Raw genomic sequence first — 16,436 nt, forward strand, 5'->3', positions numbered from 1 at the left:
CAGCTTTTCAATCCTCTTCCAATTGCTTTGGGGGTTTCCTATCAAACTGAAGAGCTCACCATAGTACCAAAATGTTTTATGCAAAAACCTTAAAAAAGTAGTGCACTCACATTAAAATCCTCAAGCACAAGCATTTAACGTGTACCCGAGGCGACATGTGACATGATGAGATAAACATGTGTATGTACAGTGCAAAACCAGGCTGTTTTACTTATTTTATTTTGCTGCCTGAAAGAGTCACATTCTAGGCATGGAAGTGACAGCTTCTGTCTTGTCGGTAATAGAGTGAACATCACTCATAAGCAAATTACAGCCATAAAAGTTTTCCTGGCAGAATACAACTTCTGAGGGCAGAGAGAGAAAAAATACATGAACTATTGACCTTTTTCTAACTCCGGGACAGTTAATAGGCTTCCATTGATTAGAGACAGGAGATAACATTCAACCTACTTTGTCAATGTTTAAATATAAAAAAACCCTGGGATACCTAAATTTCAGTCTATTTTCAACTCAGGTTCACTTTAAACACAAGCAGGCTTCCAGTATGCTGCCAACTTCCATCCCAAGGCTCCACCCAACGCATTTCGTACGAGCGTACTTATCAGGAGCCATTATCATTTATTGATTAGACTGTGTATTTATATGAGAAGAACGCACCTTGATCTGTTTAAAATAATGTCAGCCTGGCACCGGCTTTATTGTTTTTCTACTATGCAGGAGATTGACTCTGGATCAGAACTGTCAACCTACTTTTCCTGTTTGTACAGGCAGAGATCTAAAAAAAATCTGGCTGCACAGAGACAATTCTGGACATGTGGTAGTGGGTGGATGTTGATTCTTTTTTGTTCATTATTGTTACAGCTTCCGTTATTTTATATGCCTATCTTACATTGAGCCCATTATAAAACGTCTTCTGCAATGCCTCCAGCCTCCTCAAAGAACTCTACACCCTGATCTCAGCAGGAAGGGAACATTTATGGACATTGGAGCAGATTTATCACAACTACTGCAACTACTGCAAGGCAAACTGGAGCAGAAATTATGCAAAAATGGAGCTGTTGTGCAGATGAAGGATTCTGATTGGTTACTTCTCTGATTAGTTGCTCTTCTGATTGGTTGCTCTGAGTAACTCCTTCTCTTCTGCACCTGTTTAGCACCAGCTGTGCTCCTGCGCCCCTTGCTTTTTTGTTTTTCTTTTTTGCATGGATGGATGAAACAAAGGGGGTCATTATTACATTTTATGACTGTAAATGTATGGACAGTTGGCGGCCTTGGTACAGATATCAGGTGTTCACCAGTCCGGCTATACATGGCATTAAAGTGCTCATTAACAGTACAATCTCCCAGATGATTGACTGCACGATCGGTTGGATCGGGTACCATTAACCTGTAGCCAACCGCGTCACGCCGATGGGCTTGGCCGCAGCGGCAGCCCCAGGACCGCCTAACTCCCTGGGGCTTAGTTTTGCAGGAGATCACGCGCAGGCTGCGCGCACATCTCCTGCTTGGTAGGCGGAGTGGAGCGCCGCTAGGAGACTGTTAGACGATGAAACCGCTGTCTGTAAACATAGTACAGCGCTGCGACCTACAGCAGCGCTGTACTGAGGACAGCCGTGTTACATAGCTGTCCCCCTGGGTGGCAAAACAGCGATCCTCTGTCATAGGCTGAAGCCTTTGACAGCCGATCGCTATGATTGGCTGGCTCTGGGACGGAGAAAGGGGGGAGTGAAAAAAAATAAAAAAAGTAACATTTATATAAATATTTGTAAAAAAAAAATTAAACATCTGGGCGGGGGTGATCAGACCCCACCAACAGAGAGCTCTGTTGGTGGGAAGAAAAAGGGGGGGGGGTTATTACTTGTATGCTGTGTTGTGCGGCCCTGCAGCTTGGCCTTAAAGCTGCAGTGGCCTTTTTGACAAAAAATGGCATGGTCTTGGGGGGGGGGGGAGGGTAAAGCGTGTGGTCCTGAAGTGGTTAATGGTGCCAATCAATGGTAAACAATCATTCTACTGATTGGTCCATTAATCCGAATTGTTTATAGTCTGATTGGATCGCTTATCATTTCCTCCCACCCCGTTAGTGACCTCGAATGATTGTTTCCAACAGATCGCATCGATTGGATCAGGCGGTCAATTGTTTGGGAAATTGGATCATTAATGGGCACCTTAACGGGAGACAATTGTCCAATCTGATCTGCTTTCACTTCGTAGCTTAACTTCTAAACTGCCTGTTGAATCCATCGGGCTCCAACTTTATAAATACTGAAAAAAAAGTGTGTGCGTGTGTATGTATTTGTGATATAAATGATTTGTTATTGCTTACCCTGATAACTCATACAGACATATCACCTGCTCTCACATTTTCTCACTACACGCCTGTCTTCTGGCATTCTTTGTTTTCATTCTCTGAGTGTAGTAAATAAATGCGTGCCCACCCACTCTAATACTACCCATCCAGGGTGTGCAATCACTGCTGTATGAAGTGATCTGCACTACATGTTCCATTTGCTGTGTCACAGGCAGCCATACAGACTGTAACACACAAACACACACAGGCTGCCCTGCATAGTCATCTCCTCCACTCCCTGGCTTCAGGGATCGCAGCCTCTCCAATGCTTTACTCATGAGCAGGCCATCATACAGGCTTTATGGATGTGCAATGGAGGGGTTAATTGGTTCCCGGTGAACCCCCCCCCCCTCCTAGCCACAGCTCCCGGTTGGGCAGCCCTGGGCATGGTGCCTGGTATTTAAAGACAGGAGTGAGTGAGAGGAAAGAAAGAAGGATGGGGGGAGAGAGAGCAGTGTGAGGAGGGGGAGGGACGCAGTGTGTGAGACAGGAGGGAGGGGGGTGCTGTCTGTATGCAGCAGAATGGCAGAGCGGGCGGGCAGGCAGCGGGCACGGCCTGTGAGTAATAAGAGGGAGTGGGGGGTGGGATACGGTGAGAGTGGGTGGCTGTTGGGGGGGTCAGAAGCTTCACTATTCCCCTTTTTACTTTAGGGACCCATGATAGTTTATTTATGGGCAGGCTGTTAGGCACCTGCTGTCTTGTGTCCAAGCCGGCTGGGAAGAGTGAGGGGCAGAGGCTGTGGCAGACTCTTTAATGTAGGCAGTCAGTCCCCCCTCCCTTCAGTTTGTCACTGCCCTGTGCCCCACTCCCCGCCCAGTGACCCTGGATGGCCTAAATCAGAGGCACAATGCACTGACACTTCACAGAGACTGGGGGCTACAATAGTGTCACTCCAGGCACACACTGCTTCCCCCGGTCACTGACTGACAGACCCCCAACCTGCATGCTCTGCATTCACCTTATATTCACACATGTCACACTGACAGACAAGACTATTGCATGTCTCTATATGCTGCTGACTCCCAGCACACACTGTGATACACAGCTATTCGGTACACAGTGCTCAATCCCTAATCTGTCTATGGGAGGACAAGCAATCACATCCTGCCCACTTTATGCAGAAATCATCTGCTTCCAAAAAGCACATCGATCCAGCGGACATAAATCTCCAATGTTTATGATGATGCTGAATATCTGACAGGTGTTACTAATAATAACAACCTGTGCGGAATTCTCTAGGAACAAATACCTTTTCCCCATATTTTACCTCCTAAACTGTGTTTGCCCGTCCTGAATGTAGCCGGGCTCTGGCTTGTTTCCATGTATTGGTACTTATGTGACCTCCGCAAATGTATACATGAATGGCGGAGTGGAGGATAACAAACGAATCCCACATCGCGAGGTGCTGTCTACGGGAATTACCGTCGGCTACATTTTGGGAAATATTTTGTCTAAAAAACAATTTTTTTTCTGCAATGAAATAGTGCAGGATCTGCTCTGTATTTGTCTCTGTGTATACTGCACATGTATACAGAGGCAGGCAGGGATATGGTGTGTGTTTAGTTATTATTGTTATTTATTGTATTTATAAAGCACCAACATTTTAGGCAGCGCTGAATAATACTGTAAGTAGATAGATAGATAGATAGATAGATAGACAACAAGGTACAGGATACAAGATCATGCAACAGAATTAAGTCCAAGTCAGTCCACAGGAAGGGGACCGGAATAATGGGGTGCATGATCAAGTTGGATACACTATGGGGGAGGACCCTGTCAGGGGCTGACAATATCTTTCAATATAATAAATATGTACAGGGAAATAAAAACTCGAGATGCTAGCATATTATTGCCCCTGTTTAACTCTCTAGTAAGGCCACATCTGGAATATGGAATTCAGTTCTGGGCACCACATTACAGGAATGATATTTGCAGTTTTAGAGCAGGTGCAGAGACGAGCAACAAAATTGATACGTGGGATGGAAGGTCTCACTTACCAAGAAAGGTTAGATAAACTGGGTTTATTTAGTCTAGAGAAAAGACGCCTTAAAGGAGATCTAATTAACATGTATAAATACATCAGAGGGCAATATAATAGCTTGGCGGATGAGCTTTTTGTCCCTAGGCCTTCTCAGAGGACTAGAGGACATGATCTGCACATGGAGGAAAAAGTTTTAGCCATTTATTTAGGGAAGGGTTCTTTACAGTAAGAGTGATTAAGATGTGGAATGCATTGCCACAGGAAGTCGTTATGGCAAACTCTATACCTACATTTAAAAGGGGCTTAGATGCTTTCCTTGCGTTGAAAGACATCCATGGCTACAATTACTAGGTAATGCCTAATGATGTTGATCCAGGGATTTTATCTAATTGCCATCTGAAGTCGGGAAGGAATTTTTCCCTTTTGGGGCTAATTGGACCATGCCTTGTAAGGGTTTTTTCGCCTTCCTCTGGATCAACAGGGATATGTGAGGGAGCAGGCTGGAGTTGTACTTTATACTGGTTGAACTCGATGGACGTATGTCTTTTTTCAACCAAAATAACTATGTAACTATGTAAGTATTACTGTTAATTAATTTGGTATTGTGTGTGTGTGTGTGTGTGTGTGTGTGTACACAACACACACACACACACACACAGACACACACACACGCCAATTAACTTATCTGTATGTACCCAGAGAAAGCCCACACAGACACAGGGAAAACATACAAACTCCTTGAAGATAGTGCCCTGACTGGGATTCAAACCACTACGCCACCGTGCTGCCCACTACCCACTAGATTGTAAACTCACAGGGGCAAGGACCTCCTCCTAGTGTTTCTTATTCTGATATCATATGAATATGCACCAGCCTTGGTATTGTATCATTAATAATAATGTTTGTATTTGTATTGCTGAATGTTTTGAGTGTGCAGAGTTCTGAATTTCTCATGTATCTATGCTCCCCAATATTTGTTTTGTACTATGTACAGTGCTACAAAAAAATGTTAACCCCTTTATAATTAATTAAAAAAAAATATATGTATTTATTTATTTATTTATTGTATTTATAAAGCGCCAACCTATTACGCAGCGCTGGGCAATAAATAGGGATACATACAATATTTAGGGGTGACATACAGCAAAATGACAATACCTGAATACAAGAAAGATCAGATCACACAGCACAGTATGAGTACAAGGTAATGCTAAAGGTGCATACACACATCAGACTATAGTCTTTTGAAAATGAAAGATCACAGACCAATCTTACCACCCTTCATGTAGTATGAGAGCCATACTCTAGTCTACACAGTCTTTTCTATGGAGCTGAACTCCCCATCAGAAAAAAAATCTTTGCAAGATGCTGCACACACAGATGCTGTACAGACACAAAAGATCAGTATCTGCAAAAGATCTGTTCCTGCCAAAAATCCATTCCTGCAAATTGCAATGATAGTCTATGAGATCTGCAGATCATCATACACACATGATTTAACTGACATTCATCTGCAGATCAGACAATCATCCGCAGATCTGAAAATCCATCCTGGTGGATCTGATCTGCAGATGAATGTCAGTTAAATCATGTGTGTATGATGATCTGCAGATCTCATAGACTATTATTGCAATTTGCAGGAATGGATTTTTGGCAGGAACAGATCTTTTGCAGATACTGATCTTTTGTGTCTGTACAGCATCTGTGTGTGCAGCATCTTGCAAAGATTTTTTTCCTGATGGGGAGTTCAGCTCCATAGAAAAGACTGTGTAGAGTACGGCTCTCATACTACATGAAGGGTGGTAAGATTGGTCTGTGATCTTTCATTTTCCAAAGACTATGGTCTGATGTGTGTATGAGCCTTTAGACAGTCACTGGATGGAGCATGGAGATTAGGCAAGTTAGGTTCACTCAGATGCCTAGCATGGGTTCACAGTAATGGAGGTGCATGATCAGGTTGGACACAGAAGGAGGAGGACCCTGCCCAAAGGCTTACAATCTAATATTCTGTGTGTATTTTCATTTTTATTAATTTCTAAAGCTGGCCATACACCTATAGATTTCCACCCAATGTTCCAAAACGATTAATTCCTTTCTGAAAGGAATTGATTCATAAGGAAACCATTCCTACCATACACTGCACATCAATTTACAGTAGATTCCAACAGGGAATCTATCGAAAATTGATCAAACCGCAGTGTTGTACTAATCGATGCAGTGCAAAGCGTAAATGGGCCATCAGCGTCTTTGCTCTAAAAGATTATTTGCAGTATAAAATCTACTACCACAAAACAATTGTAGCAGAACAGCATTCAAACAGTTAAACACAGCACTTTCTTATTCAATGGAAAGCCTGCTGTTGCATCCAAAGAGGTGATAACTTTTTGTTTTCATTCCTTTGTCTTCTACGATTAGTATACATTCCTAACTGTGCTGAAAATTAGCTCTCTCTGCTGTACAAGCAGAGAGCTGAGAAGTGATTACTAGATAGATTTTAATATATGAATACAACAGCTATGCAATAAAATACAATGGCAACTTTGAGAGCAGATAAACTGTACTTTGGGAACTTGTAATTTGTAAACAGGTAATATAACTTGTGCACAAAAGTAAATATGATAACGTTATGGGTAATACAAAGTACGAAAACACGTTTATTGCATGTTATGTCAGAGTTTTATCCCACTTTAAATTTTCTGTCCTGTCTGATCAATACTGTTGATTGATTTTCCTTCAAAATTGATTAAATTTGATCAAAACTCAATTCCGAGCAGATGAATATAGTTTGCAAGGAATAGATTGAGTAAATCGATGAGCGTGCCACCCTTACCCACCAAAACTGTCTGTCTATCTTTCTCTGTCTGTCTATCACCACTGTGAATTATAGGCTTGCGTTTATAAGGAGCACTCCAGGACTCCCATAATGTGACTTGCAGTGTTTCTGTGCTCCCTGGGGAGTTGCCTTCAGAAATGCTTCAGTAATGCTGCTTTTGTCTGTGCTGGAAGCACTGCTTGTCAGCGATGTTCATGTCTCTGTCTCTATCACTCTCTCTTTCTGTCTCTCTCTCTGCCTCTCTCACTCTCTCTGCCTCTCTCACACTCTCTGCCTCTCTCACACTCTCTGTCTCTCTCACACTCTCTGTCTCTCTGACTTGCTCTTTTGTATGTCTATCTGTCTATCACAACTATAGCCTCAATTCTGGTAGCTATGTGAGGTAAATAGGTAAATATTTTTTGTAAGGTAAAATAGCTCATGAGGTATTTTCCTCTTTTTTTTTAGCAATTCTGAAATATTTTTCTCCATTTCTGAACATGAGGTAAAACATGAGGTAAATGCATAAAGTGAGGTAAAACATGAGGTATTTCAGCGGTAAGCATGCAGTAATTAAAAGATAGTAGTCTTTAACTGTCTTCCATAAGTTAGGATAGTCTTTGGAAGATGTTTTTTTTTGAGGGGGGAAGGTGTATTTGATTATGTAGCAAGCTATGAAAAGTATATTTATAGGCATTCCTTATTTAAAGAGAACCCGAGGTGGGTTTGAAGAATATTATCTGCATACAGAGGATGGATCTGCCTATACAGCCCAGCCTCTGTTGCTATCTCAAACCCCCCTAAGATCCCACTGCACTCTGCAATCCCTCATAAATCACAGCCACGCTGCTGACAAACAGCTTGTCAGAGCTGGCTGTGTTTATCTCTATAGTGTCAGTCTGCTGCTCTCCCCGCCTCCTGCGGAACTCCGGTCCCCGCCTGCATCCCTTCCCTCCCTGCTGATTGGAGGGAAGGGATGGGGGCAGGGACCGGAGCTATGCAGGAGGCGGGGGAGCAGCTGAGACTGACACTACAGATGTAAACACAGCCTCACAGCACGGCTGTGATTTATGAGGGATTGCAGAGTGCAGAGGGACCTTAGTGGGGTTTGGGATAGCAACAGAGGCTGGGCTGTATAGGCAGATCCAGCCTCTGTATGCAGATAACATTCTTTAAACACACCTCGGGTTCTCTTTAAAAAAAAAATCCAGTAAATATTTGGAGTTTTATTTCTACTATTCTTTTCTATTACACAGTCTGAATAGGAACACCACTAAAACAGCAATAGGAACTCCACTAAAAACTGCAAAATGCATACAAATTGACTTTACCTCCAGGTACAGACAGGTCTTAAACTGATCGGTAAATTATGTGCTAACATGCCCCTAATTTCCATCAGAATAGCTATTATTACCTCATAATTTACCTCATGAGGTAAAGCAAGACTAACCTACCGGAATTGTGAAATGCCATTACCTCATGAGGTAATTTGTTTGATAACCCTACCAGAATTGAGGCCATGAGTTATATCCTTGTGTTTATATGCAATGTTCCAGTATGCTGCTTTTGTCTGTTTTGGATGCATTGCTTGTCAGTGATGCTCACGTCTCTCTCTCTTCTCTTGCTCCAGGCAGATGCAGCGACCAGCTTCCTGCGAGCCGCCAGGGCTGGAAACCTGGACAAGGCGCTGGAACACCTGAGGAATGGCGTGGATATAAACACGTGTAATCAGGTAAGTCACCTTTACCTGGTCAGTGTTACATACTGCTGCAGCACTCTTCTCCTGCCTTACAAGTGATGGGAGATGGTCAATGGGATGCTTGTCATTCCTGCTTGTATGCACATGTAATGCAAATGGTATGCAGCTTGTAACTGGGCTGATCAAACTCAGCAGGACATGGGTTCAATTACCCCAATTCTTGGCTGCACGCAATTTTCATCAAATTTACAAGCAAGCTGAAATGATTCCCATCTCAATGAGCATTAATACAAATATACAGGTTTAGAAATACTGAGACGCCAAAACAAAGTAAAAAACAGTTTAAAAGAGGGCGGCAGTGGTGGACTTACCTCTGAACAGATGACACAATAATTCTGCTTCAATATAGAACAAACTTTTATTGAAGTTTACCCCTCTTTGTTGCCACGTTTCGCTGATCGGAGCTGCTTCCTCAGGCAATAGAGGAGTAACTGTGGAGAGACAGTGCATGGGCGCCTCTGTCGAAAAAGACTCTCCACAGTTACCCCTCTACTTCCTGAGGTAAAGGTTTGATCAGCGAAATGTGTTGCAACAAAGAGGTGTAAACTTCAATAAAAGTGTGTTCTATACTGAAATAGACCTATTGTGTCATCTGTTCAGAGGTACATCCACCACTGCCTCCCACTTTGGAAAGCAAATCTGAAGTAAAAAAAAAAAGTATGATGTAATGAATTGTATGTGTAGTACAGATAATGAATAGAACATTAGTAGGAAATAAAAGAGTTTCAAATTTGTATTTTCTGTTCTATTGCTTTTTTGTGCATGATTCTGTCTTATTTGTAGTTTAGAAACCAAACTAGCTATAAGACAAAGCAGAAATAATGACCCTTTAAACTTTCCTGCAGTAAAACCTTTTCCCTAGCTTTCTCTCTCACTGTTTCTTGGCTGCCTAAAGTGAACCTCCAGACTAAAAATCTACTCAGCAGCATTGAAAAGGCTTGGTGTACCTTTAACAATAACAATAATATTTATATAGCGCTTTTCTCCCTGGGGACTCAAAGCGCTTTAACAGTTTCACAACATCAGAACTTTGTTTTTCTTACCCAAGCCTCATTTTTAGCTGCACAGAAGCTAAGCTCCACCCCACCAAAGAAATCTGCCCAGGCAATTTTTTCCCTGATGCTGTGCAAAGCATGATGGGATATCTGATGTTGTTGTTCTCCTTCTGCTGTTGTGGTGCAAATTTGTTTTTTGTTTTTGAATTTGAGAATTGAAGCCTAGCTTGCGCAGCTGGGAGGGGTGATCAGGACAGTTGGAACTGTGTCTCATGCTCCCTGTCACCGCCTTTCAACCAAAAAGATGACTGGCCCCATGAAAAAGATGGCTACCATCATGAAATCACAAACATTTGCCTGTTCTTTTCAAACAGGATGGGTAAGAGATTATATTACCTATCTATTTTAATTAACATAACTAATGTAACTTAAGGGGCTTGATTCACTAAGACAAATAGCACGCCTTATCAACGTTAACATGCCTTTTCAGAGTAGCATAGAAAACTTATGCCTGCTAATTGGCAATGGCACTCATCCTGCCCTGAGCCACTGCGGGCTTGTAGCGCTCGCTATGCTACTCTGATAAGGCGTGCTAACTTTGATAAGGCATGCTTTTTGTCTTAGTGAATCAAGCCCAATGACAGTATGCTTGTTTAGGCTGAAGTTCCCCTTTAAGTGCTTCAGAAAACAGGACTGTATTGAACCCAGTGGGTCAGAGAGCCCAGAAAAGCTCTTTTGCATAGGCAACTGACATTTTTTTTTTTTAACTCTTCCTGTCCCTGAAAACAACATGAGACTTTTTTCTTTGCTACTGTATTAACATTTTATTTCTTAGCTGTACTGCACATACAATTGATTATCTCATAAGTTTATTTTCGCTTCATGATTGCTTTAAACTGTTTTTAGTGTATTATACACTGTTTTGGTGCCTCTGTATTCCTAAGCCAGTCTATTTGCGGTCCACCCTTCATGGAGGAATGTCACCCCATTCCTACTACTGGACCACACAGAGCGACTTCTTAACCAGAGTGGGGTCGGATCTACTCTCCCCACCTGCATTTACAGTGGTTGCCTGAGCGTAAACCTACCCTTGTGAGTATTATTTCAGCTGTCTATGTAGTTGTCACCCACAATAAGCCTTTACACAGTGGCGTACCTAGGGTATCTGACACCCGGTGCTGGGTATTATAAGACCCCCCCCCCAAAAAAAAAAAAGTAAAGGGGCAAAAAACGGGTGGGGATATAGCAGCGGCAAAAAAATGGGCTTGGGCGTGACCAGATGAGGGCGGAGCTAACTGTAATTTACCGTGAACCCGGGGTGAGAGTGATATGAAGGCTGCCATATTTATTTCCTTTTAAACAATACTAGTTGCCTGCCAGCCCTGCTGATCTATTTGGCTGCAGTAGTGAACTTAATCACACCAGAAACAAGCATGCTTGTTCAGGGTCTATGGTTGAAAGAATTAGAGGCAGAGGACCAGCACGGCAGCCAGGCAACTGGTATTGCTTAAAAGGAGATAAATATGGCAGCCTCACTATTATTCTCACCTCGGGTTCCCTTTAAAAGTGCAACGCAAAGACAGTGGACCCAAGTTTTAGTGACCCTTTCCCCAGAAAATTCACATACTTGTCTAGGTTTTCTCAAGAAAATACACGTAATGTGTGCAGATTTTCCCAGAAAATACATGCAATCATGTCGGCAGATTTGCCCAGAAAATACATGCAATCATGTCGGCAGATTTGCCCAGAGAATTCGTTCAATCATGTCGGCAGTTTTGCCCGGAAAATACATGCAATCATGTCGGCAGATTTGCCCAGAGAATACGTTCAATCATGTCGGCAGATTTGCCCAGAGAATACGTTCAATCATGTCGGCAGATTTGCCCAGAGAATACGTTCAATCATGTCGGCAGATTTGCCCAGAAAATACATGCAATCGTGTCGGCAGGTTTGCCCAGAAAATACATGCAATCATGTCGGCAGATTTGCCCAGAGAATACGTTCAATCATGTCGGCAGATTTGCCCAGAGAATACGTTCAATCATGTCGGCAGATTTGCCCAGAGAATACGTTCAATCATGTCGGCAGATTTGCCCAGAAAATACATGCAATCGTGTCGGCAGGTTTGCCCAGAAAATACATGCAATCATGTCGGCAGATTTGCCCAGAGAATACGTTCAATCATGTCGGCATATTTGCCCAGAAAATACATGCAATCATGTCGGCAGATTTTCCCAGAGAATACGTTCAATCATGTCGGCAGATTTGCCCAGAAAATACATGCAATCATGTCGGCAGATTTGCCCAGAAAATACATGCAATCATGTCGGCAGATTTGCCCAGAAAATACATGCAATCATGTCGGCAGATTTGCCCCGAAAATACATGCAATCATTTCTTCAAATTTGCCCAGAAAATACATGCAATCATGTCGGCAGATTTGCCCAGAAAACACTTTAATCGTGAAGCAGACCTGGCCAGAACATAAACGTAAAAATATAAATACAAAAAAAAACAAAACATTTACTCACCAGCAGCAGAGCTCCTGTTCCGGCCTCCGTCCGGTGCGCAGCTCCCACGATCCTCTGCAGACAGCAACTGAAACTCCCAAAGTCTCCAGAGCAGGGCTTCGGACATTTTACTATAGCCCTGCTCTGCTGCTGCGGTGAACTGACACGGCATCTATTAGATGCCGAAAGTCAGTTTACGCTGGGGGGTGCTTGGAGAATTTTAGGGGGTGCTTCAGCATCCAAAGCACCCCCCCGGTGCCGTAACTGCCCCCAGTATAGGTAGCTAGCAGTTGCCCCCAGTATAGGTAGCTAGTTGCTCCCAGTGAAGGTAGTATAGTTGCCCCAATATAGCTAGTATAGTTGCCCCAGGATAGGCAGCATAGCTGCTGCCCCCAATGTAGGTAGTGTTGCTGCCCCCAGTGTAGCTAGTATAGTGGCCCCGTACAGCTGCCCTCCAGTATAGGTAGTATAGTGGCCCCCATAGTTGCCCCAGTATAGCTAGTATAGTGGCCCACAGTTTAGATAGTATAGTGGCCCCCAGTGTAGCTAGTATAGTGGCCTCCATTGTTGCTGGTATGGTGCACCCCCCCTATAGGTAATATAGTGGCCCCCAGTATAGCTAGTGTAGCGACCCCCATGCCCAGTGTAGCTAGTATAGTGGCCCCCAGTTTATGTAGTATAGTGGCCCCCAGTTTAGGTAGTATAGTGGCCCCCAGTTTAGGTAGTATAGTGCCATATCCCCTCCCTCACCTGGGTCCCCTCCTTCTGCCTCTCCCCCCCCCCCCCCCAAAATGCGGGCAGCAAACGGCGAGCAGGCGGGCGCGGAGAATACTCACGTTACTTCCGCGTATCAGTCTGGAACGCTGTGTCGCCGTCACGTGCCTCTTCTCTGCCTCCAATGATTGGAGGCGCAGAAGAGGCACGTGACGGCGACGCAGCGTTCCAGGCTGATACGCGGAAGTGACGTGAGTATTCTCCGCGCCCGCCTGCTCGCTGCCCCCGGCCCGCTGCCCGCATTTCGGGGGGAGGGGGGGGAGAGATGAGAGGCAGAAGAAGGGGACCCAGGTGAGGGAGGGGGGGGGGATATGTCTCCCTTCCCGCCGCTATCCCTGCTGTCACCCCTCCTCCTAGCGCTGCTCTTCCCCGCTCCTGCATGACTTGGGGGGTCGTGGCGACACCCCCCTGGCCGTCTGGCACCCGGTGCGCCACGCCCCCCTGCGCCCTGTGATAGGAACGCCACTGCTTTACATACTACACCATAGTGGGCTCTCTGTTGCCCCCCCCCCCCCCCCTTCTTCCCTGAATTTCAAGCTCATTTCTACAAATACAGCTTCATCAGTTGCTTTATTGCTCACTTCTCTGAGGCTATCTATATCTTCCTTAGTTTGAAGAAGTGCAGATACTGAATTACTACATAAGCCATAGCAGTTAGGCCAGTGATGGCTAACCTTGGCACTCCAGCTGTGGTGGAACTACAAGTCCCATGAGGCATTGCAATACTCTGACAGCGCTAAGCATAACTTGGGGAGGCAGAGGTATGATGGGATTTGTAGTTTTGTCACAGTTGGAGTGCCAAGGTTAGCCATCACTTCTCTAACACTAGTTGCACAGCTTTCTGGATTTTGTATTACACGAGATAAAATGAATTCCATATCAAGATTTGAAGATTTTCTGTACTTTTTTTACTGAAGGTTTTACTGAAGGTGCCCATTACTTGATTTTCTCAGCAGATTCAATCAGTTTCTGAGGTTCGCTTTTTTGGGGTGACTGGCAGACTTGACATACCCTCGGCAGATTTCCCCCATTTAAAATATCCCCCCCCCCCCGGGCTATGCAGAGTGTTGAAGAAAAGTGCATACTCACCTATCCTGTGTCTTCTCTACATCGCCGCTGCAAGACTCGGAAAAACCGGGGGGAGATGGGGGGGGGGGCACATTAGATGGGGAGACCTAGAGGTGGGGGCTGCACAGATTTCCAAAGGATTTAATTGCTGAAATCTACTGGAATTCTGTGTATAGTGTGTGGCAGTAATAGATCCCTCTCCGATCAGAGATTGATCAGAGAGGGCTTTATCTGATGGCCGATTATGAAAGCCATTGACAAGTGTATTGGCACCTCTAGTTGACCAGAATGGACTTCAGTGCAGTATTGCATCGTGTCCAGTACTCTCACACCAGTTAACTTAAGTTAACCAAGCAGAAACGCAGCAAGTTGCGTTATTTGATTTATTATTTAAGCCACACCTACTCAAACCAGACCACTATGTTGAAAATAAGAATTTAGGTGGAAAGGATTTCAAAAAAGGTTTTCACTTGCGTACTACACCATGATCGTGAGAAATTCAGCAGCTAGTATGTCCACTCTTGGAGGTTATTTGAGTTGCCAGGAGATGTATGTTTCCATCGGCAGAAAAAAAATGGACAGAATACTGTATTTAGGAGGCAGCCGTGATTCTTTTAGGCACATTGGTTTTCTAACTCCTTGACGTCGTCAGTCCCCGGCATAGTAAGTAGTAAAACAGTCCCTCCAATCGAGTGTGGCCATGTTTCAGGTTCAGCCGGCACCTTTAGGTCTTCTGGAGAATATCAGGCGTGTGGGAAAGGTCCAGCCTCATATGTCCTGTGATCCTGAGGGGGAGATATGTGGTCAGACCTGTCCCACAGGCCGTGTATTCTACCCGACCTCACCGTGCCTTCTGACCTTTTACCAAACGAGATACTGAGACTCCGGAAACCTGCTCATCCTAAGTTGATACTTTTCTCCCGGTGTTCAATTCTCCTGGTATTCATCTACATGTTTTGCTGTTACACCTATATAATTTCCCAGGCATCTCACTGAACTACGTCTGACTTAAATGGAGCTGATAACCATAGGGAATTGTTGTAATCTGAATTCCGACTCTAAAGCAGTTATACGAGTTTGGAGTAGTGCTCTTTATGTGTGTGTTCTCTAAATCCCTATCAATGCAGTCTTCTACTATGACAGAGTCATGCTGCCACTACACTTTGGACCTCCCTGCCACACCCAATCGAGACATCTCCATCCCTGGAAGCATTTAAAGGGGTTCTTTCGCGAAAAAAGTAGGCAGTTAAAAAATGTGACAGATGACAGGTTTTGGGCCAGTCCATCTTTTTAAGGGGGATTCTCGGGGCTTTCTTTGTTTTCAACAGCATTTCCTGAACAACAGTTGCAAAATCTAACTGACATAATAGTGTGCATGTGATTAGGGAGGCCGGCTGGTATCTTGCTATTTTGGCAGTTAAACTGCTGTTCAGGAAATGCTGTTGAAAACAAAGAAAGCCCTGAGAATCCCCCTTAAAAGATGGACTGGCCCAAAACCTGTCATCTGTCACATTTTTTAACTGCCTACTTTTTTTGCGAAAGATCCCCTTTAAGTACAAACTGAAAAGCCAACTGTTTAGTCTGGCAATTATGAACACCTGACTATTTCCTCTGTAACACACTCCAGCCTGCAACCCTGTATTGATATGAGACACATCTATGCGCTTTGAGTCCTATGGGAAAAAAGCGCTTTACAAATGTTATTGTATTGTGTTATTGTGCAATGCAGACCCTCGTTGCCAGAATAACAAGGGACTGTAATACAGACAAAACACAGTCATACAGTATACCTGGTGGGGATACATGGTAGAAAAAGCACAATAATGTACTTAAAGAGGAACTTAAGTGAAAAGGGGGAACAAAATCAATACATTACAATGCGTGAAGTTAAAAAATGCAAGAAATGATTGATATCCGCCATGTCATTTATTCATGTTGTTTGATACACACTGGCAGACAGGAAAAAAAAAAGACAGCACCAATGGCAGTTAGTGCTGTGTATGGCAGCCCCGGTGCGTCATCCACAGATCCCGCCTGCTGGATCATCCAACCTTAGGATGACACTACTGGTTTCCTTCCTTAACCACCACGCTCCATGCTGCTACGTCATGTGTGTGTCGTCCCTCCACTCCACTTGCAACACAACATATCGCTAGCCTGCAGGCTAGTCGATGTGTCTGTACAAAACT

The 16,436-nt window shown here is 44.0% G+C and overlaps 1 protein-coding gene across 10 annotated transcripts in view; it reads left to right on the forward strand.

The window, feature by feature from the left end:
- The window catches only part of ANK1 (ankyrin 1), a 460,733-nt gene that overhangs the window by 223,458 nt on the left and 220,839 nt on the right, over positions 1 to 16,436 (forward strand). For all 10 annotated transcript variants that reach the window (XM_068274645.1, XM_068274648.1, XM_068274649.1 and 7 more), the window contains one exon: positions 8,772 to 8,873. In XM_068274645.1, the coding sequence (XP_068130746.1) occupies positions 8,772 to 8,873 (102 nt within the window). The remainder of the gene's footprint in view (positions 1 to 8,771; positions 8,874 to 16,436) is intronic.

Source organism: Hyperolius riggenbachi, chromosome 3, assembly GCF_040937935.1.
Source record: "Hyperolius riggenbachi isolate aHypRig1 chromosome 3, aHypRig1.pri, whole genome shotgun sequence".
NCBI classification, from domain to species: domain Eukaryota; kingdom Metazoa; phylum Chordata; class Amphibia; order Anura; family Hyperoliidae; genus Hyperolius; species Hyperolius riggenbachi.